We start from the raw sequence: 21794 nt of genomic DNA on the forward strand, positions 1-21794 counted from the left end.
GTCTTGGTCACAGATGCTCCAGCAAGACGTGCACCAACAATTTGTCCTCTTTTGAACTCTGGTATGTCCCCCATAATGTTGTGAGCATTGTAATATTTAGAGCAGAACTGTGCTCTTACCCTGCTAATTGAACCTTCACACTCTGCTCTTACTGGTGCAATGTGCAATTAATGATGATTGACCACCAGGCTGCTCCAATTTAGCCATGAAACCTAAAATCCCACACTAAAATGATGACAGGTGTTTCAGTTTCATTCTCCAACCCCTGTATGTATTTTTTTTTGTCTCTGATATTTTTTTTCCTTTTTAGCTATAACAGCTTTAGCTTTAGCTTTTTTACCTGAGGACTTGTGGTGATGCTAATGGAACAGATACAAAAGCTACCGTCACTACAGTTGTTTTAATCTGCTGATTCACACATCATTAAAACTAAAGGAAATCAGAACTAGAATAAAAAAGAAGAGCTGAAGAGATAAAAGAGACGCGTAATAAAGAGTCTCTTCAGTATGATCAGTGCAAATACTCATTCTGAACAAAAAACCTTACGGACTGTTCACTTCAAAGAACTCAACTTCCAACTTTTCGCTACTGTTTTTGATACTCATTAAGCTCATCTTGTAATAAGTCATGAAGAATCTTCCTCTAACTTTATACACTTATGAGTCCTCAAAGAGTTTGAGTGTCTGAAGTTCTTCCCGCAGTCCGAGCAGAAATACGGTTTCTCTCCGGTATGAATTCGCTGGTGAAGATAGAGATTATTCTGTAGAGCGAAGTACTTCCCACAGTGTTCACACTCAAACGGTCGTTCTCCAGAGTGCATGTGGAGATGAATTCTGAGATTACTGTGTTGGGTAAAACTCTTCCCGCACTCTGAACACTGATACGGTTTCTCTCCGGTATGAATTCGCCGGTGAGCCTGAAGAGTTCCCAGTTGATTGAAGCTTTTACCGCAGTCTGAGCACTGATACGGTTTCTCTCCAGTATGAATACGCTGATGCCTTTTGAGGGAACCGCCCTCTCTGAAGGTTTTCCCGCAGTCTGAACAGGAATACGGTTTCTCTTTGGTGTGAATTCGCTGGTGTGACTGGAGAGTGCTCTCTAAATTAAAACACTTCCCGCACTGTGAGCACTGATACGGTTTCTCCTCGCTGTGAACGACCTGGTGTCGCTGGAGATGACTCAGTATCGTAAATCTCTTCCCGCAGTCCGAGCACTGATACGGCTTCTCTCCGGTGTGATAACGCTGGTGTATTTTCAGTTGACTCTCTACGAAGAAACTCTTCCCACAGTCTGAACAGTGATAGTTCCTCTTCTTCTTGCTGGATTTCTTCTTCTTCTTTGACTTGCGACAGACTTTAGGCATGTTTTTATGGAGATTAGCTGAAACTTTCTCGTTTCCTAAAGAAGAAAACAGTGATTTACTTGGTTAATGTTGGAGTAGAGTCTGTAATATCTGTAAACAAATAACCAACAACTCCTGTTTCTAAAACCACTGTTGGCCAACGTTGAAACCAATCATATGAGCAGCGAATTCTTACTACAGTGTTTGGTAAACATAAGTCATATACAGAGATTCCACCTGGCAAAAACACTAAATTTGCACTGAGTGGTCCAGTTGTCTAAAGCGCTGCCACTATAATCGGGAGATTGCCGGTTTAAATCCCAGCCATGCGGCTTGCCATCAGCAGTCCTGAGAAAGCACAGTTGTTCTTGCTCTCTCTGGGTGGGTACAGTACAGTAGATGGCGCTCTCTCTTTCCCCTCATCACTCCTAGGGTGATGTGGATCAGCACAAGGCTGCGTCTGTGAGCTGATGTATCAGAACCGAGTCGCTGCGCTTTCCTCCAAGTGTTAGCGCTGTGATGCTACTCTGTAATGCTACATCTATCAGCAGCAGTTCAAAAAGAGGCGGAGTCTGACTTCACATGTATCGGAGGAGGCATGTGCTAGTCTTCACCCCCCTGGTGTTGGAGCATCACTAGTGATAGGAGGATATGCAGCTGAGTAGCAGCTGAATGGGTGGGACAATCAGCTGGACAAATTGGAAAATTATAAACAAAATTATAAAAAAAACTTGACAATCACTTAAGTAATACCAAGCTACAACTTTGGATGTTCCATTTCCAAGGTTGTGCAGCTATTTAAGATTTCACATCCACATTCAATTTAGGAGACTCTGTCCTCATATCCCACAAGTGAATGCATCGTTCTTTAGATTTAATCAGACATTGCAAAAGTCATGGGACATAAATAGGAGAGATACAGTTGCAAGAAAAAGTATGTGAACCATTTGGGATAATACTTGTATTTCTGCATAAATTGGTGATTAAATGTGTTCTTATCTTAATCTAAATCACAACAATAGACAAACACAGTCTGATTAAACTAAAAACACACAAACAATTATATATGTTTGCTCATCAGGTGAATCTCGGTCTGAACTCTGATCTGGATTTTCAGGTGTGAAACTCTTGGAGTTTTGAAGCAGCAAAAGAATCTGTTGATCCAATTAGATCATCTGATCATCACTGATATGACTGATCTTCTTTTTCATTGGGTTTATTTATATTTATCTTCTTACCTTTATCAGTTCTGCTCCTGTTTCTCTCCATCCAGCAGATCCGTACTTCTCTTCCTCTTTTTGTTTATGGCGGATTTGTGGTGTTAGCAGGTCAACTACAGGTGCATTACCGCCCCCTACTGAACCGGAGAAGATAAGTCAGGTCAAGGGGCTCAGGATGCTGAGTGATTGTGTAAAGACTAAATAAAAAAAAAAAACATCCCAAAATTCTTTAAAAACAGCAGCAGGATCTGAATCTGTAATAAACCAGGAGTTCTTTTTAACTTTTTAACCTTTTTAACTGCTCATCACCATCTGTAATCTCCAGACCTGTTTAACTGGATGAACTGCACTAAACTCAATACAAATAAATACTGAACTCAATATGCTCTATTTTTTAAATAGTGATTTTTTTTAAGAATCAGTCACTACTGCTGCATTTTGACTGCAATCACATGCATTATCTCCAATATTCAGAATTGTAAGTAATATTTTTTATTAATATTGTGATATATTTTTTAGAGAATTGATCAGCCCTCTTATATGTACAGCTCTGGACAAATAAAAAAGAGATCACTTCAGTTTCTGAATCAGTTTCTCTGATTTTGCTATTTATAGGTTTATGTTTGAGTAAAATGAACATTGTTGTTTTATTCTATAAACTACAGACAACATTTCTCCCAAATTCCAAATAAAAATATTCTCATTTAGAGCATTTATTTACAGAAAATGAGAAATGACTGAAATAACAAAAAAGATGCAGAACTTTCAGACCTCAAATAATGCAAAGAAAACAAGTTCATAAGTTTATATTAATTTAGAAACAACAACAATACTAAAGTTTTATTTAAGGAAGAGCTCAGAATCAAGAATTGGTTTGTCGCCCAAGTCTGATTCTTCACAATTTTAGCTGAGAAAAAGAGCCCCTAAAAGAGCCATAGGACAGTAAAACTCTATTAAGAAATGTCTTCACAACCCTCTTCTATGTTTATCAGCACACTGCTGGAAAAATTACATTATCACACATTTATTTCAGATAAATCTCCTGATCTTCTGCAGGTTTAAAGTGTCGGATTAACCTAGATGAAAGATCAAATTTACAGCTCAATATAAAAATTAGTAACAAAACAGGTTTATAGAAAAAGCTAAAGAGACGTCTACTCATTAAAAAATAAACATTATTAGCAACTGATATGAAAGAAAAAGTAGGCAATGAATGGATGGAATTAAAAAAGAACATAATTTACGGTAAATAAAAAATATACGCTGATTTAAACATGCACGTAAAATAATTGTTATAAGATCACACAGTACACAGCAAAGACAAATAACCTGTAACTTATCTTTCAGAGGGTTCCCCTTTCATTTCATTGTCAAAGTTTCCATTATAAGGCATGTGCAAGTTTAATCAAATCAAACCAAATTTATTTATATAGAGCTTTTTACAACTGATGTCACAAAGCAGCATAAGAGAAATGTAATCGCAGGACAAAATTTTACAGTTTACAGTTCAGAAGTATAAGTAGAATTTTGAGTGAGCATTGAGTACTCACAGGTCAGTTCAAGAACATTCCTTTACTTTTACTGCAATAAGACGCTTTCGGGTTGTGTTGTGTAAAACATGGATCAGATGAATTTCACATTTCCTGCTAAACATGGTGGAGGTAGTGTTAATGCATGGTCAGGTAGGGCAGCCGATAGAACTGTTTTAGTGCTGTTTATTGACGTTATGACTGCTGATAAAAGTATAACAACATTTTGAGTTGTGAAATGCTGGAAAACAAAAAGTTTGAACACCTAAAACTGAAAGTCTAGTTTATAACTACCATCTCCCACGGTTCTTCCTCCTTCTTTATCTTACTGTATTTGTGTCTCTTTACACAGTTTGAAACTGTGTCTGAAACGAAGACCACACTCCGAACAGTGATACGGTTTCTCTCCGGTGTGAACGCGCTGGTGTCTTTTAAAGGTACCACCATCCGTAAATGCCTTCCCACAGTCCGAGCAGAAATACGGCTTTTCTTCAGGGTGAATGCGCCGGTGATTCTGGAGAAAATCCTGTATACCAAAACTCTTCCCGCAGTCTGAACACTGATACGGTTTCTCTCCAGTGTGAACGCGCCGGTGTTTCTGGAGGAGACAGCTTCTACTAAACCTCCTTCCACACTGTAGGCATTGATACGGTTTCTCTCCAGTGTGAACGCGTTGGTGCTTTTTGAGGGCACCAGATTCTCTGAATGTTTTTCCACACTCTGAACAAGGAAAAGGCTTTTCTTCTGTGTGAATGAGGAGGTGTGATTGGAGATTAATTTTCTGACTAAAACTCTTTGTCACACTGTGAGCAGTGATACGGTTTCTCTCCAGTGTGAACCCGCCGGTGTCGTTGGAGATGACTTGGTAAAGGAAAACTCTTCCCACAGTCTGGACACTCATACAGTTTATCTCCGGTGTGATAACGCTGGTGTATTTTCAGTTGACCCTCTACAGAAAAACTCTTCCCACAGTCTAAACAGTGGTAATCCTTCTTCTCCTTGCTGGATTTCTTCTTCTTTGCTTTGCGACAGACTTTAGGCATGTTTTTGTGAGGATCAGCCGAAACTGTTCGCTGTGCTTCAGAAGATTACTTTAATTTCTTTCTCGTTTCCTAAAGCAGAAAACAGTGATTTACTTGGTTAATGTTGGAGCAGAGTCAGTAATATCTGTAAACAAACAACCAACACACCTCCTGTTTCTAGAACCACTGTTGGCCAACGTTGAAACGATTCCTATGAGCAGCGAATTCTTACTACAGTGTTTGGTAAACATAAGTCATATACAGACATTCCACCTGGAAAAAACCCGTATATAGAGAAGACGCAGCAGACCATCCAGAACTTCTTTGTTATTGATGGGAACGGGAGTTTAATCAATCCAAGCGATGCAGGAGCAGGACTACATTTAGGCTTTTGACTTCCTGCTTCTGAGCTGTTCAGAGGCTTCTTTGCATAGCTCCTCGCTTATCTCTTTTTCTTACATACATTTCTTTATTTTCAGGGGTTATCAGAGCTTTTCCTTTCTGAACTCATTATACAGATAAGGCAAGCTCATAAAAAAGCCTTTTTTATAGCACCTTTTACAGACTTTTTTGGTACTTTTTACGATAGAGCCACAGACACAGGAATCTCCAACAACAACAATAATCATTCATTTCGTTTAATGATTTTAATATTTTTATAAATACCTGAATCAATCCCTTTATCCAGTGAACAGGCCTAAATCCACCTGTACAAGATTTTTTTATCTGGGTAAAATAAATACTTAAATCCTGATCAGTGCATTTAGCTCTGAGAATAAACTCAATGAAATTAATTCTAAAACGAACTTGAGTTCGACTTGCACTCAAGGAAAGCTGCAAAGAAAAAAGGAAGCAGTAGCAATTTTAAGTTAATAACCAATGCAAGCAACAGAAACCCTCAAGATATTACTAATAAATATCAAAGCAGCGAACGGACCGATACACACACGCGCGCACGCACGCGGACAGGAGCGGCAGAAATGTGTATATTGCGGGCGCGGGCTTAAAACAAGCGAATTTAGGAGGAATCGGGCGGTAACTGGACTTTAAAAAATCAGTAACACGCAAACCTCTATCAGAAGGTAAAGAACTCCGCTCTTTAAAACACTGTAATAACCAAACCTCCATCCTGCAAAACTTTCCAAAGTGTATCTGATTATTTCAGCCAGCAGAACCCGAGTGAGAGGAGTTTTACCTCAGCCGGTGTTCTGTCGAATTGTCTTACCCATCGATACATGCTTCCCAAAGGTACTGCGCATGCGCTGCACTACACAATTTAATTATTTCTCGCGTTTTTTTTTATTAATAATTAATCTGTTTAAGGGGGGGGGGTGCATTAAACAACCTGGAGGCGCTGTCATTGTACAAAAGCGTAAATGGAATCTAATAATTACAATTATCATAAATAAATACAAAAGCAGTTTGTAATGAGCTTTATTTGCCATAACTTTGCCATGATACAATGAATTATGCAAATCAAATCTAATAACCTACATCTACTGGAATTTCACTGGTAACATGCTCTAAAATAATAGTGCTTCTTTTGTATTTTACAACGGTTCCACAAGGTAGGACAATTCGACACAACCGTAAGCGGTCCAGCCAACATCCTTCTCATGCTCTGATTCTTTAAACAGAAAGCAAGAACACAAGGTGAACAAGTGATAAAGTTTTTTTATTTACTGCAGAAGGAAGATATTTTTATCTCAATGTTATGGCGTTCCTTTATGTTCCATGTTGAAATTTCCACTGTGAGAAACGAGGTGTAAGATCCTATGCAGCTCTTATTACTTTGCAAATGTATTAATTTTCTCTCCTTTTTAAAAGGTGTTGCCAGAGAAACATTGGAAATGTAACTTTGTTTGAAGTCTGTTCATCTGTAGTTTAAAATAATATTTGTCAACAAAAAACAAATACGTCAATCAGCATTATACACAGCTAAAATAAAATAAAATAACCAATTTAGCTGAGTTATTTAGAGTTTTTTTTTTATTTAATTATGAAAATGACGACTAGTCGACTACTGTTTTGAACAACTAATAGACTAGTAAAAAATACTAGTCGGGCAAACCCTAAAATAATAACGCAAAAAATGATCATTCATGTCTTCTATAATAATCTCATAGTGTAGCAGAAAATGCATTTAAACCCTTGTGTTGATGAGTCTTCTCTCTCTGATCTTCTTACCTTCATCAGTTCTGCTCCTGTTTCTCTCCATCCAGCAATTTCGTGCTCTATTCCTCTTCCTCCACCTTTTCTTTTTCTTCTTCTTTATAATTTATACCGGTTAGCAGACCAACTAAAGGTGCATTACCGCCCCTACTGATCTGGAGAAAATAAAAAACTAAATAAAAAAAAAACATTCCAATATCCTTAACAAAAAATAAAAGAACCAACGGTATCAGTGTTTTTTGAGCATTATTTTAAATATGTATTTAATTACTACATCTGAAATGAAACAGCATTTATGAGCCCCTCTTCCATGTTTGGCAGCACACTGTTCTTAAAAGAAATACCAGTAAGAACTTGATTCATTTAGTCATTTGTCGCTAAATCACAATCACTAATTGATCACAGTTGTGCGAGAAATGTTCTCAGCAGCTTTCATCACATCTACAGACTGTTCCCCACATCACAACACAACACAGTTTCACCTTTTAGGCTTCGTTACTCTTCAACAGCATGGAAAGGTTTGTGGAAGAAATGATCTCCAACAGCTGAAGTTAAAGCGCTTTTAATTTTTTTTTGTTTCCATTCACAACACAACACGACACCACCATCTTTTTCATCAGGCAAAAACATGTTTAGTTCAATTATTAGACACCAAGAGCAAGAACATTGCAGAGATGTTTAGATACAGAAACATCCCTGATAACAAGTGTTAATCTGACTCAACATTTAAAGAATCATGACTGATGAGGCTTTTACATCATCACATTTATTTCAGTTAAATCCCCTGATCTTATGCAGGGTTTAAAGTGTATGATTAAACCAGATGGAAGATCATATTTACAGCTTAATATGAAAACTAGTAACAAAACAGGTTTATAGAAAGAGCTAAAGAGACATCTACTCTTTAAAAAAAAAACACTATTGGTAACTGATATGAAAAGAAAAAGTGAGCAATAAATGGATGGAAAAAAGAAACTTTACAGAAAACACTGAAGGCAGTGTTATTACATGGTCATGTATGGCAGCCGATGGAACTGTGTTATTGCTGATTATTGGCTGCTAATATAAGTATAACTGGAATAGATTTTAAAATGCACTAAGATCTATTTTCTGATAATATTCAGATTTGTTTTAAACTGTGAAAATGCTGGAAAACAAACAAAACGTTTGAACACCAAAAATTGAGAGTCTAGTTTATAACTACCATCTCCCACGCTTCTTCCTCCTCCTTTATCTTACTGCATTTGTGTCTCTTTAAAGTGTTTGAATGTCTGAAATCAAGCCCACACTCCGAGCAGTGATACGGTTTCTCTCCGGTGTGAATGCGCTGGTGCATGTTGAGGGTGCTAAGTTGTCTGAACGTTTTTCCACACTCTAAACAATGATACGGTTTTTCTTCTGTGTGAATGCGGAGGTGTATTTGGAGACTACTCTGCTCCTTAAAACTCTTCCCGCACTCTGAGCACTGATACGGTTTCTCTCCAGTGTGAACGCGCTGGTGTCGTAGGAGATGACCTGTTATTGAAAAGCTCTTCCCGCACTCCAAGCACTCATACGGTTTCTCTCCGGTGTGATAACGCTGGTGTGTTTTCAGTTGACTCTCTATAGGAAAACTCTTCCCGCACTCCAGGCATTTATATGGTTTCTCTCCGGTGTGAACGCTCTGGTGCTTTTTGAGGGCACTATCTTCTCTGAACGTTTTTCCACACTCTGAACAAGAATACGGCTTTTCTTCTGTGTGAATGCGGAGGTGTATTTTGAGACTACTCTGCTGATAAAAACTTTTCCCACAGTCTGAACACTGAAACGGTTTCTCTCCAGTGTGAACGCGCCGGTGTCGCTGGAGATGACCCAGTATGGTGAAGCTCTTTCCGCAGTCCGGGCACTCATACGGTTTCTCTCCGGTGTGATAACGCTGGTGTGTTTTCAGTTGACTCTCTGCAGAAAAACACTTCCCACAGTCTGAACAGTGGTATTCCTTCTTTTCCTTGCTGGAATTCTCCTGTTTTGACTTGTCACTGACTTTAGGCATGTTTGCAAAGATTCCTTTCTCGTTTCCTAAAAAAAGAAAACAGTGATTTACTTGGTTAATGTTGGAGCAGAGTCAGTAATATCTGTATACAAACAACCAACATCTCCTGTTTCTAGAACCACTGTTGGCCAACTTTGAAACCAATCCTATGAGCAGCGAAAACAGTTGAAACTTTCAAATTCTTACTACAGAGTTTGTTAAACATAAGTCATATACAGACAATCTACCTGGCAAAAACCCAGGATATACAGGAGATGTTCCATTTCCATAGTTGTGCAGATATTTAAGATAGCAGAAATACAGATTCCACATTAAATTTAGGAGACCCTGGCGTTCTTTAGCTTCCATCAGACATCGCAAAAGTCGTGGAATATAAATAGGACATATACACAATTTCAAATGCAAATGCAAAACTGTTTATGATTTGGAAGCACAAGTGAGGATAAATGCATGTAAGTACAACAGCCTGTTTATTTGCACTAGATTCAAATTTAGATTACCTAAAGCCAGGCGGACACTGTGATTTTTTTCAATCAGGTGCGTCGTGGAGAGTTCACACTGCACTACAAACACAGCCCATAGCCAGCGCTCTTTCAGTGAATAAGCGCTCGAAGCATTTCAAGCGCAGAACCATTTCAAGGCATTTTGGCCCCAAAGCAAAATGACAAATTATTAACTGTAACAGTAAATCATTACTAGGCAGCAGTAAAGGCTAGATCCAGCCCAAAAAATCCATCCCGACCTGCCCGAACGGACCCGCTCCAGCCCAGTTTAAATTTTAATTTTTGTAGTAAGTAAAGCGTTAAAACTGAGCTTTTTAAAAACATTTTCGGACTTTTGAATGAGCGAAATCCGCCCAGAATGATGTTAATTAACGTTGTAACACCGAATCAGCACTGATTTCGCTCATTTAAACCTATTGTTTAATAAAATTGTTTATTAAGAACAGACTTCCCCGTCTACTTTAAAATAATTAACAATGTCTAAGAATATAAAAAAAATTCTGAACAAACGATTTTTTTTGTTTTAAACATATAGCCTATAGCAAAACACAAAAAAACAACAACAAATGTACTGCACGCTCATTAAACCGAAATAGACCAAGAACAATAACATAACGGTGTCGCTCACGTCAGATTACCGCTCTTTGACCGTGTCACACTACACGGACAGAAATTCGGATCCGAAGCACGCAATTTGTCGGCGCCGACAAAATCGTTTAGTCTGATCCGAGCATTATGCAGTGTGGTGTTTTTTTTTAAACCAGGCATTTTCGTCTCCAGTAAACAATAGAAGCAGTAAAATAACAGGTGTTGTAATGAAATCCGTCTCTGCTCGGTGATGTTCAGGAGAGTTACGCAGCAGTATAGATAGAACAGAGTGCAGTCATTAAACTGCAGTGTGAACCCAAAATAAACCGGATTAAATACAGAAGAGAATGTAATGTAACACAGATGAATCTCGGTCTGAACTCTGATCTGGATTTTTAGGTGTGAAACTCTTGGAGTTTTGAAGCAGCAAAAGAATCTGTTGATCCAATTAGATCATCTGATCATCACTGATCTTCTCTTTCATTGGGTTTATTTATATTTATCTTCTTACCTTTATCAGTTCTGCTCCTGTTTCTCTCCATCCAGCAGATCCGTACTTCTCCTCCTGTTCTTTATTATTAATGGTGGGTAGCACCAACTACAGGTGCATTACCGCCCCCTACTGAACCGGAGAAATAAAAACACTTTAAAAACAGCAGCAGGATCTGAATCTGTACTAAACCAGGAGTTCTTTTTAACTCCTTCTCACCATCTGTAATCTCCAGACCTGTTTAACTGGATGAACTGCACTAAACTCATTACAAATAAATACTGAACTCAATATGCTCTATTTTTTAAATAGTGATTTTTTTAAGGATCAGTCACTACTGCTGCATTTTAACTGCAATCACATGCATCATCATAAATATTCAGTATTGTGAGTAAAATGTACAGTAATATTGTGATATATATCTTTTATAGAATAATCCAGTCCTATTATATATGTATCAGTGTTTTTAAGCATTATTATTATTATTATTATTATTATTATTATTAATAAATATGTATTTATTAACTAGATTTAAAATTTGTAACAGTAACAGTAAGTATGAGCCCCTCTTCCATGTTTGGCAGCACACTGTTGGAAAAAGTAAAATACCAGTAAGAATTCGATTAGTCATTTGTTGGTAAATCACAATTACTAATTGATCACAGTTGTGCGAAAAACCAACTGTTCCCCACATCACAACACAGTTTAATCTCTTAGCCTTCTTTAATCTTCAACAGCATGGAAAGATTTGTGAAATAATTCCTTAAGTTAAAGCACTTTTGTAAACTTTTTTATTCCCGTTCACTATACAACACCATCATATTGTTCATCAGGCAAAAAGACATTTATTTCAATAATAATAAGTGTTAATCTGACTGAACATTTAAGTAATCATGACGGACAGAGCTAAAGAGACGTCTACTCATGAATCATTATTATCATTATTAGTAACTGACGTCAAAGAAAAAGTGAGAAATAAATAAATGGAATTAAAAAAGAACATAACTTGTAGTAAAGAAAAGTATAAGCATATTCCAATGTTCCAAGTAAAATAGGGGTTAAAATGTAAGATCAAACAGTACACAGCAAATACAAATAACCTGTAACTCTTTTTAAAACATATTTTTCCATATATATGGAAAAATATTTCCATTTATATTTGCATTTATTAGAGTCAAAGTTTCAGTTCTTAGACATGTGCAAGTAAACAGTCAGGTCCAGAAGTATTAGTAGAATTTTGACTTTTTGCACCAATGAGATCTCCTTTACTTGCACTGTAATAAGAAGCTTTTGTGTTGTGTTGTGTAAAACATGGATCAGATGAATTTCACATTTCCTGCCAAACATGGTGGAGGTAGTGTTAATGCATGGTCATGTATGGCTGCTGAAGGAACTGTGTTATTGCTGCTTATTGATGTTATGGCTGCTGATATAAAGTAGAACGGGATGGATTTTAAAATGCACTAGGCTCAATTTTCTTTCTAGTTTATAACTACCATCTCCCACGCTTCTTCCTCCTCCTTTATCTTACTGCATTTGTGTTTCTTTAAAGAGTTTGAATGTCTGAAATCAAGCCCACACTCCAAACAGTGATACGGTTTCTCTCCGGTGTGAATGCGCTGGTGCATGTTGAGTGCACCAACTTGTCTAAATGTTTTTCCACACTCCAAACAATGATAGGGTTTTTCTTCTGAGTGAATGAGGAGGTGCGATTGGAGAGTATTCTGCTCACTAAAACTCTTCCCACACTGTGAGCACTGATACGGTTTCTCTCCAGTGTGAACGCGTAGGTGTCGCTGGAGATGACCCGCTATCGTAAAACCTTTTCCGCAGTCCAAGCACTGATACGGTTTCTCTCCAGTGTGATAACGCTGGTGAACCTTGAGTTGACTCTCTATAGGATAACTCTTTCCACACTCCAGGCATTTATACGGTTTCTCTCCAGTGTGAACGCGTTGGTGTTTGTTGAGTTCACCAGGTTCTCTGAACGTTTTTCCACACTCTGAACAGGGAAAGGGTTTTTCTTCTGTGTGAATGCGGAGGTGTATTTTGAGACTACACTGCTGATAAAAACTCTTCCCACACTGTGAGCAGAGAAACGGTTTCTCTCCAGTGTGAACGCGCCGGTGTCGCTGGAGATGACCCAGTATAGTGAAGCTCCTCCCGCAGTCAGAGCACTGATACGGTTTCTCTCCGGTGTGATAACGCTGGTGTATTTTCAGTTGACTCTGTATTGAAAAACTCTTCCCACAGTCTGAACAGTGGTGATTCTTCTGCTTGGTGCTGGATTTCTCCTGTTTTGCTTTGCGACCAACTTTAGGCATGTTTGCTCTTCTTCAGAAGATCACTTTAATTCCTTTCTTGTTTCCTAAAGAAGAAAACAGTGATTTACTTGGTTAATGTTGTTGCAGAGTCAGTAATATCTTTATACAAACAACCAACATCTTCTCTTTCTAGAACCACTGTTGGCCAACGTTGAAACCAATCCTATGAGCAGCGAATTCTTACTGCAGTGTTTGGTTTGTTTGTTGGAAATTCGCTGGGAGCAGGATTAAAAAACAAACAAACAAAAAAAACTACAAAGACCATAATCCTTTGCAGCAGGATTCTCCCTCCATCCATCCACCCTATATATCATCAATCCATCACCTTCTTTCCTTCATTCATCCAAACTACACTCCATCCTCATCCATGCATTACTACTGTCCATCCATTTATCTGATATCTGCTCTTCATCATTGTGAAAAACAAGTCTGGAAAAAACGGGAAAAAAATCTTATCACGATATAGTTTTCCATATAAGTCGACTTTATTGGACTCCAGACTTGTTTTTAATCATCATACATACTTATTTTTTCATTTCTTATTTCAATAAAAGCCCATTTTGTATCACTGCCCCCAATGATCAGTGTTAACCATTACTAAAACAAGATATTTAAATGATACATGGAATATTTCTTCATAAAGTAAACTAATTTTAAAAGATACAACAAGGACAAATTCAGCCAGCATGAAATAAAAGCGGGTTGTTTTGACCCATGTTGTGCATTGGATTAAATACAGAAGAGAATGTAATGTAACACAGATTAATCTCGGTCTGAACTCTGATCTGGATTTTTAGGTGTGAAAAGTTTTTAAGCAGCAAAATAATCTGTTGATCCAATTAGATCATCTGATCATCACTGATCTTCTCTTTCTCTGGGTTTATTTATATTTATCTTCTTACCTTGATCAGTTCTGCTCCTGTTTCTCTCCATCCAGATCCGTACTTCTCTTCCTGTTCTTTAGGATTTATACCGGTTACACCAACTACAGGTGCATTACCGCCCCCTACTGAACCGGAGAAAGTAAAAAGACTTTAAAAACAGCAGCAGGATCTGAATCTGTACTAAACCAGGAGTTCTTTTTAACCTTTTTAACTGCTCCTCAGCATCTGTAACCTCCAGACCTGTTTAACTGGATGAACTACACTAAATAAAAATAAATACTAAAGTCAATATACTCTATTTTTTAAATAGTGATCTTGTTAAGGTTCAGTCACTACTGCTGTATTTTATCTGCAATCACATGCATCATCTGTATTAATGTATATTAATACTGTGATATATATTATTTAATAAAATTGGCCAGCCCTATTATATATGGATCAGTGTTTTTAAGCATTATTATTAAATATGTATTTAAGTACTACATTTGAAATGAAACAGTAATAGCGAATATGAACCCCTCTTACGTTTGGCAGCACACTGTTGTAAAAATGAAATATCAGGAAGAACTCGTAAGAATTTGATTAGTCATTTGTCACTAAATCACGATTACTAATTGATCACAGTTGTGCAAGAAACCGATGTTCTCTGCAGTTTTCATCACCATCTACAGATTGTTCCCCACATCACAACACAGTTAAATCTCTTAGGCTTAAAAAGGAAAGGTTTGTGGAAGAATTCCAAAAGTTAAAGCACTTTTTAAACCTTTTTTTGTTTAATTTAACAACACAACACCACCATCTTGTTCATTAGACAAAAACAGGTTTAATTCAACAATTAGACACCAACAGCTACATTTTGGAGACATTCAGATAGAGAAACATTCCTGATAACAAGTGTTAAACAGTAATTTATATAAATTGAAATAACAACGGGACAGAAAGAGGTCAGATTCTTTATGAACAGCTGTGGAGTGTTTTGGACTTGTGGTTCTCTCTCTCTTTCTGGGATCTCATTGGCTGTATGTAGCCGCTGCTCCTGACTCCCAGTCGCCGACTGAGTCAGATATTAAACATGTTGAATGTTTGCCGGGAGTCTGCGACTGGCTGGAGATCATTCAGCAACGGCTTGTCGAGCGTCTTTCAGTAGTTCACACTATGAGATTGAGCGCGCGCTGAGAGATCACAGATTTCCCTCTGAGCAGAGTTTTTGTCGCCGACTGAAAAACTGAACTAAAATGGTGCAGGGTGAACCTGGCATAAAATTTAAACTCTAGTTTATAACCACCATCTCCCACGCTTCTTCCTCCTTCTTTATCTTACTGCATTTGTGTCTCTTTAAAGAGTTTGAATGTCTGAAATCAAGCCCACACTCCAAACAGTGATACGGTTTCTCTCCGGTGTGAATGCGCTGGTGCATTTTAAGTGCACCAACTTGTCTAAACGTTTTTCCACACTCTAAACAATGATAGGGTTTTTCTTCGGAGTGAATGAGGAGGTGTGATTGGAGAGTATGCTGCTCACTAAAACTCTTCCCGCACTGTGAGCACTGATACGGTTTCTCTCCAGTGTGAACGCGCTGGTGTCGTTGAAGCTGACTTGGTATAGTGAAGGTCTTCCCGCAGTCTGAGCACTGATACGGTTTCTCTCCGGTGTGATAACGCTGGTGAACCTTGAGTTGACTCTCTATAGGAAAACTCTTCCCACAGTCTGAACACGGATACGGTTTCTCTCCGGTGTGAACGCTCTGGTGCTTTTTAAGGGCACCAGGTTCCCTGAACGTTTTTCCACACTCTGAACAGGGAAAGGGTTTTTCTTCTGTGTGAATGCGGAGGTGTATTTTGAGACTACACAGCTGATAAAAACTCTTTCCACACTGTGAGCAGAGAAACGGTTTCTCACCAGTGTGAATGCGCCGGTGTCGCTGGAGCTGACTTGCTGTAGTGAAGCTCTTTCCGCAGTCCGAGCACTGATACGGTTTCTCTCCGGTGTGATAACGCTGGTGCACTTTGAGTTGACTCTGTATAGGAAAACTCTTCCCACAGTCTGAACACTGAAACGGTTTCTCTCCAGTGTGAATGCTCTGGTGTATTTTCAGTTGACTCTGTATAGGAAAACTCTTTCCGCAGTCCGAGCACTGATACGGTTTCTCTCCGGTGTGATAACGCTGGTGTATTTTCAGTTGACTCTGAACAGGAAAACTCTTCCCGCAGTCTGAACAGTGGTAATCCATCTTCTTCTCCTTGCTGGATTTCTCCTGTTTTGACTTGCGACAGACTTTAGGCATGTTTTCGAAGATCACTTTAATTCCTTTTTCGTTTCCTAAAGAAGGAAACAGTGATTTACTTGGTTAATATGAGCAGAGTCAGTTACATCTGTATACAAACAACCAACATCTACTGTTGGCCAACGTTGAAACGATTCCTGAGCAGCAAATTCTTACTACATTATTTGGTAAACTGAAATCATATACAGACATTTCACCTGGCAAATCTCTCAAATTCCAATTCAGTAAAGGAACACTAAGCAATAACCCCAATATTCCTATATTTATAAGGAGGAGTTCCGTAGATCCACAGTCTCATGTAGGACTTGGAGGTTATTGGAATTAATTCTGGTTTTGCATTGCGAAGCAAAGCTTCTTCTCCCGCAGTTTTCGAGATATCGTCACCGTTCCAACTCCAGATTTTCGTAAAGAATTTGTTAATGTGCGTTTTTTTGCCCTCTGAAAATAAATGGGAATTAAATTTGCATGCCCGTGTACGTCACAATTCTTAAGATACGAAGACCAAATTCGGACGGCTTATAGAACATATTGCTTTCCAACCCTTTCTCTAACCTGCTCTCCAGCACAGTTTATGGAGGAGATTTCGGATAAAGCAGCTATCGGTCAAAGGTTTGGACACCCCGCTCCTCCAGAGCAACCTAGTGTCCATAGCTACGCAATGTGTTTGCACTCCATAGCAACCTCCTAGTGACTGCTTAGCAACACCATAGCAACCACCATGCATACCATAGCAATGCCTTAGCAACCGCCTAGCAACACCTTAGCAACCACCTAGCAACTGCTTAGCAATACCATAGCAATCACCATGGCTATCATAGCAACACATTAGTAACCACCTAGCAACTGCTGAACAACATCATAGAAACCACCCTAGACACCATAGAAACACCTTAGCTACCACCTAGCAACTGCTTAGCAATACCATAGCAACCACCATGGATACCATAGCAATGCCTTAGCAACCGCCTAGCAACACCTTAGCAACCACCTAGCAACTGCTTAGCAATCCCATAGCAATCACCATGGCTATCATAGCAACACATTAGTAACCACCTAGCAACTGCTGAACAACATCATAGAAACCACCCTAGACACCATAGAAACACCTTAGCTACCACCTAGCAACTGCTTAGCAATACCATAGCAACCACCTAGCAACTGCTTAGGAACACCATAGTAACCAACAAGGATACCATAGCAACTCCTTAGCAACTTGCTAGCAACACCATAGCAACACCACGGATACCATAGCAACACCTTAGAAACAAAAAGCCCTAGCAACACCTTAACAACTACCTAGCAACTACTTAGCAACCCCATAGCAACCACCATGGACACCATAGCAACTCCTTAGCAACACCATAGCAACCACCACAGATACCAAAGCAACCACATAGCAATACCTTAGCAACTACCATAGCGAATGGTGGGAGCAATTATAGCTGCACAACCACCGTGTGTTTCCTTCAGGAAATGCGCTTTTCTATTCTGATTAATGAAATTAAACAGTTTTAATGCATTTTGAAAGTGGGATAATGGAGATTCTACCTCTTACTTATAAAAGCTGCAGAGTAAATCTAGATACGAGCCATTGCACCAAATCAATTTCAGCCCCCATTAAATTACATGTATAAATGTGCTCACAAAATAACTTTAAAATACATTATTTTATAATTATAGTGTCTTGTACATTGACCTAACTGCAAAAGTAGGATATGTAATTAAAAACATTAATAAAAACTCCTTACAACACTGAGAAAACAGCATTTGTTACCTGTTCTTCACAGGTAAAAATTAAGTAAAGCCTAAACATTGACCGGTACATGTTTTAAATAGTTAAATATATTTCCTGTAACTGACTGGGATCTTCTTCTCTCTTTCTTCGGTTTGTTTATAATCTTCTTACCTTCATCAGTTCTTCTCCTGTTTCTCTCCATCCAGCAGCTCCGTGCTTCTTCTTCTTCAGGATTTATGGTGGTTAACAGACCAACTACCGGTGCATTACCGCCCCCTACTGATCTGGAGTGTAAAGTGTGATTTCAGGAAAAAATTAACCAGCAATAATCCAATCCTGCTCGCTTTGTTAACTTTGAAACTAAAGGAACATGTGGCCATGCCTTAATGGCTTCAATGAATTAACTCATTCCCACGCCTTACTAAGTTGTGGCCACGATTTAATTATCTCGTTCCTACACCTTAAAAGTCGCGGCCATGCCTTATTTTTGGTTTATTTTGTTTATTTTTTTACATGTTGTCACCTTAGGGGTTTCATAAAACACAGTTTTTACACTGTAAATACCTCAGTGAGTAGAATATGAAATTATCCCCAGAAGTTAAAGTAAAAGCTTCTTTTTATTATTATTTTTAAGCACAATTCCTTTTTCCATTCTCAACATGACACCACCATCTTGTTCATCAGGCAAAAACAGGTTTATTCCAATAATTAGATACCAAGAGCAACATTGCAGAGATGTTTAGATACAGAAACATCCCTGATAACAAGTGTTAATCTGACTCAACATTTAAAGAATCATGACTGATGAGGCTTTTACATTATCACATTTATTTCAGATAAATCCACCTGATCTTCTGCAGGGTTTAAAGTGTCGGATTAAAGTAGATGGAAGATCACATTTACAGATCAATATGAAAACTAGTAACAAAACAGGTTTATAGAAAAAGCTAAAGAGATGTCTACTCTTTAAAAAAAATCATTATTACTAAATTATATAAAATAAAAGTGAGCAATAAATGGATGTAAAGAAAAAAAACAATATTTACAGGATTTAAAAATATATGCATATTTAAACATGCAAGTCAAATAAGTGTTAAAATGTAAGATCACACAAAGTGCACAGAAAACTTACAAATAACCTGTAACTTTAGAACATATTTTACCAGAGGGTTATTTTTTTATCATTAGAGTCAAAGTTTCAATTCTTAGAACGTGCAAGTTTAAAGTCGGTCAGGTACAATAATATTTGCACAATTTTGAGTTTGTGTTATTTGTGATTTTACATTGTTTGCCGAACATCCATGGTGGAAGCAGAGTTGTTGCATGGTGATGTATAACATAACAAAACACAAAAACACACTTTTCAATGCGCACTTTCTACATATATATTTTGTAAAATATCTTAAGCTACTCAGAGCATGTGCAATAGTCTGTCATTTATACTGTATATATGTTCATACAAAAATCAGGTCTGAGCCACATTGAGCAAAAAATCAGATTTAAAGTCACTTCAGCCTGGTAATGTGAACACGCATTGTGAATCTGATCTTGCACGTTGCACTATTTGATAACTACCGTCTCCCACGGTTCTTCCTCGATCTTGATGCATTTGTGTCTCTTTAAAGAGTTTGAATGTCTGAAACGTATCCCACAAACCGGACAGTGATACGGTTTCTCTCCGGTGTGAATGCGCTGGTGAATCCGGAGGATGCTCAGCTGGTTGAAGTTTTTCCCGCAGTCCGAGCAGTGATATGGTTTCTCTCCGGTGTGAGTGAGCTGGTGTCTTTTGAGGGCGGTGCTGTCGGTGAACGCCTTGCCGCAGTCCGAGCAGGCGGTCGGTTTCTCTCCGGTGTGAACCAGCAGGTGTTTCTGGAGGTGATTGTGTCGAGTGAACCTCTTGCCGCAGTTCGGGCACTGGTACGGTTTCTCTCCGCTGTGGAGGAGTTGGTGCTGTTGGAGGTCGTTCTGTCGGGTGAACTTCCTCCCGCACTGTAAGCAGTGAAACGGTTTCTCTCCGGTGTGAATTCTCTGGTGCGTCTGGAGGGACCCCAGCTGATTGAAGCTCTTGCCGCAGTCAGAGCACTGATACGGTTTCTCTCCGGTATGAATTCGCTCGTGTCTCCGGAGGTTACTCCCCTCGCGGAAGGCTTTTCCGCACTCGGCGCAGGTGTAGGGCTTCTCCTCGGTGTGGGTGCGCAGGTGAGACTGCAGAGTGCTCTGGAGGTTGAAGCTCTTGCCGCACTCCGGACAGAGGTACAGCTTCTCTCCGGTATGAATTCGCTGGTGTCTCTTCAGTTGACTCCGTGAGAGAAAGCTCTTGCCGCACTCCGCACAGGGGTGATCTCTCTTCTTGCTGGGAGTTTCCAGCGTTTCACTCTGAACCTCTTCAGACATGTTTCTCTCTTGTTAAAAATTAAACCGAAACCGTTTGGAAAGTTTTTCTCTTAAACACTGGGATTAAGAGAAGACCTGCATCCATCAGGGCATCACTCTCTTATATACACACCAATCCTTGATTGTTCCCTATAAGAGATTTAAAAAAATAATAATGATTGAATAAATATAACAATAAATCAATCAATAATATCTATATACAATAGGGCTGCAACTAATGATTATTTTGGTAGTCGACTAATCTTAGTCAACGATTATTTCTGCCATGTTCTCCATCTCTAAAAACAACAGAAAAACAGCTGAACATGAGATTAAAAAGGCATTTAAATGTGCACATGTTGTTTAAACGTGGAGAGTTCTGATATTTAGTGAATAAATATGTAAAATGTTTTGTTTGTTTGGGCTCTTTTTGAGACACAGACTAAGTTTCTTCCGTCCCCAGCACTTTGTGTAATGAGGTACTGTTACAAAGGAACGATTAGTCGACAATGAAATTTGTAGTCGACACATTTGAACAATCAACATTGTCGATTATAACGATTAATCGTTGCAGCCCTAATATGCAAACAATGGTCTTGTGTTTAAATGTTTCGTAAATTAAACCAAACTAAAAAATTTTGCCTAATTTACAAACATTTCCGAAATGCAGATTTTCCTTTGGATATACAGTTTGGATATACAGTGTCCTGTTCTGTTTCCTGTGCTGTTGCATTTAATGGTCAACAGTTCCTCAAATAGTCTAAATGTTTGAACAACCATTTGGAAAAATAACATAAAAGCAAGTTATTTGCTGTTCTATTGTTTTCCACTATTTGAAAGTCATCACAATTATAGATAATGGTTTTAATGTTAATCTGTGGCCATACAATAATATCTGTATGAACACCCTTTTAGTTCAGTAGTCCAGTAGCTGTAGTGCTGTATGATCCAGACAATTATAATACAGTTATAATACAGCTTAAATGGCAAAAAAGGTCCTGGGGCAAAATATTTGCAGCGACTGCTTTTTTTATTTTAACACCATGTTCATGTTCTATTAGCCAAATCCAACGATGATTCTCTTTTCAAAATCAACGTTGATTCAACGTTAATACCAGCTGGGTTAATTCTCTAATTCTAGGTATTTCTTAAAGTAGAAGAGTAGATCTCTATTTAGGATATTTCCTACTTAAGAAGTGAATAAATTACACTAGAACAGCAAATTCATGTTGTATTATAAACTGGAGAAAATGACATTAGTTATTGGTATATAAGATTACATTTAATAACGTATTG

The 21794-nt window shown here is 38.3% G+C and overlaps 4 protein-coding genes and 1 pseudogene across 4 annotated transcripts in view; all 5 read right to left on the minus strand.

Annotated features, from left to right (window-relative positions):
* Nucleotides 1–7399, minus strand: LOC125803905 (zinc finger protein 239-like). Its single transcript, XM_049482659.1, has 3 exons — nt 7301–7399; nt 2581–2699; nt 1–1398 (listed from the first exon to the last, which is right to left on the minus strand). Exons 2-3 carry the CDS (start codon nt 2609–2611, stop codon nt 626–628), a joined length of 804 nt encoding a protein of 267 aa, XP_049338616.1. The 5' UTR covers nt 2612–2699; nt 7301–7399; the 3' UTR covers nt 1–625.
* The window catches only part of LOC103041178 (gastrula zinc finger protein XlCGF49.1-like), an 18880-nt pseudogene continuing 227 nt past the window's right edge, over nt 3142–21794 (minus strand).
* On the minus strand, nt 7832–14250 carry LOC125780472 (zinc finger protein 420-like). The gene is made up of 5 exons (XM_049482739.1): nt 14125–14250; nt 12381–13266; nt 11562–11579; nt 10920–10978; nt 7832–9343 (listed from the first exon to the last, which is right to left on the minus strand). Exons 2-5 carry the CDS (start codon nt 13220–13222, stop codon nt 8475–8477), a joined length of 1788 nt encoding a protein of 595 aa, XP_049338696.1. The 5' UTR covers nt 13223–13266; nt 14125–14250; the 3' UTR covers nt 7832–8474.
* LOC103021543 (gastrula zinc finger protein XlCGF17.1) overlaps nt 14913–21794 on the minus strand; it is a 17504-nt gene continuing 10622 nt past the window's right edge. Inside the window, exon 2 of the mRNA XM_049482626.1 lies at nt 14913–16425. Coding sequence (XP_049338583.1) covers nt 15377–16425 — 1049 coding nt within the window. The 3' untranslated portion in view covers nt 14913–15376. The remainder of the gene's footprint in view (nt 16426–21794) is intronic.
* Nucleotides 18799–21794, minus strand: part of LOC125803910 (gastrula zinc finger protein XlCGF26.1-like) — a 6853-nt gene continuing 3857 nt past the window's right edge. Inside the window, exon 3 of the mRNA XM_049482674.1 lies at nt 18799–20410. Coding sequence (XP_049338631.1) covers nt 19686–20410 — 725 coding nt within the window. The 3' untranslated portion in view covers nt 18799–19685. The remainder of the gene's footprint in view (nt 20411–21794) is intronic.

The sequence above is a fragment of the Astyanax mexicanus genome, chromosome 8 (genome assembly GCF_023375975.1).
Source record: "Astyanax mexicanus isolate ESR-SI-001 chromosome 8, AstMex3_surface, whole genome shotgun sequence".
Lineage (NCBI taxonomy): Eukaryota > Metazoa > Chordata > Actinopteri > Characiformes > Acestrorhamphidae > Astyanax > Astyanax mexicanus.

Excerpts from the sequence above, each read along its gene's own strand:
- LOC125803905 (XM_049482659.1), bottom strand. The coding sequence starts at position 2,611 with ATGGAGAGAAACAGGAGCAGAACTGATAAAG. Across the intron at positions 1,399-2,580 it reads CAGGAGCAGAACTGATAAAG|GAAACGAGAAAGTTTCAGCT; the intron begins GTAAGAAGATAA and ends TTTCTTCTTTAG.
- LOC125780472 (XM_049482739.1), bottom strand. The coding sequence starts at position 13,222 with ATGCCTAAAGTTGGTCGCAAAGCAAAACAGGAGAAATCCAGCACCAAG. Across the intron at positions 9,344-10,919 it reads CAGGAGCAGAACTGATAAAG|GAAACGAGAAAGGAATCTTT; the intron begins GTAAGAAGATAA and ends TTCTTTTTTTAG.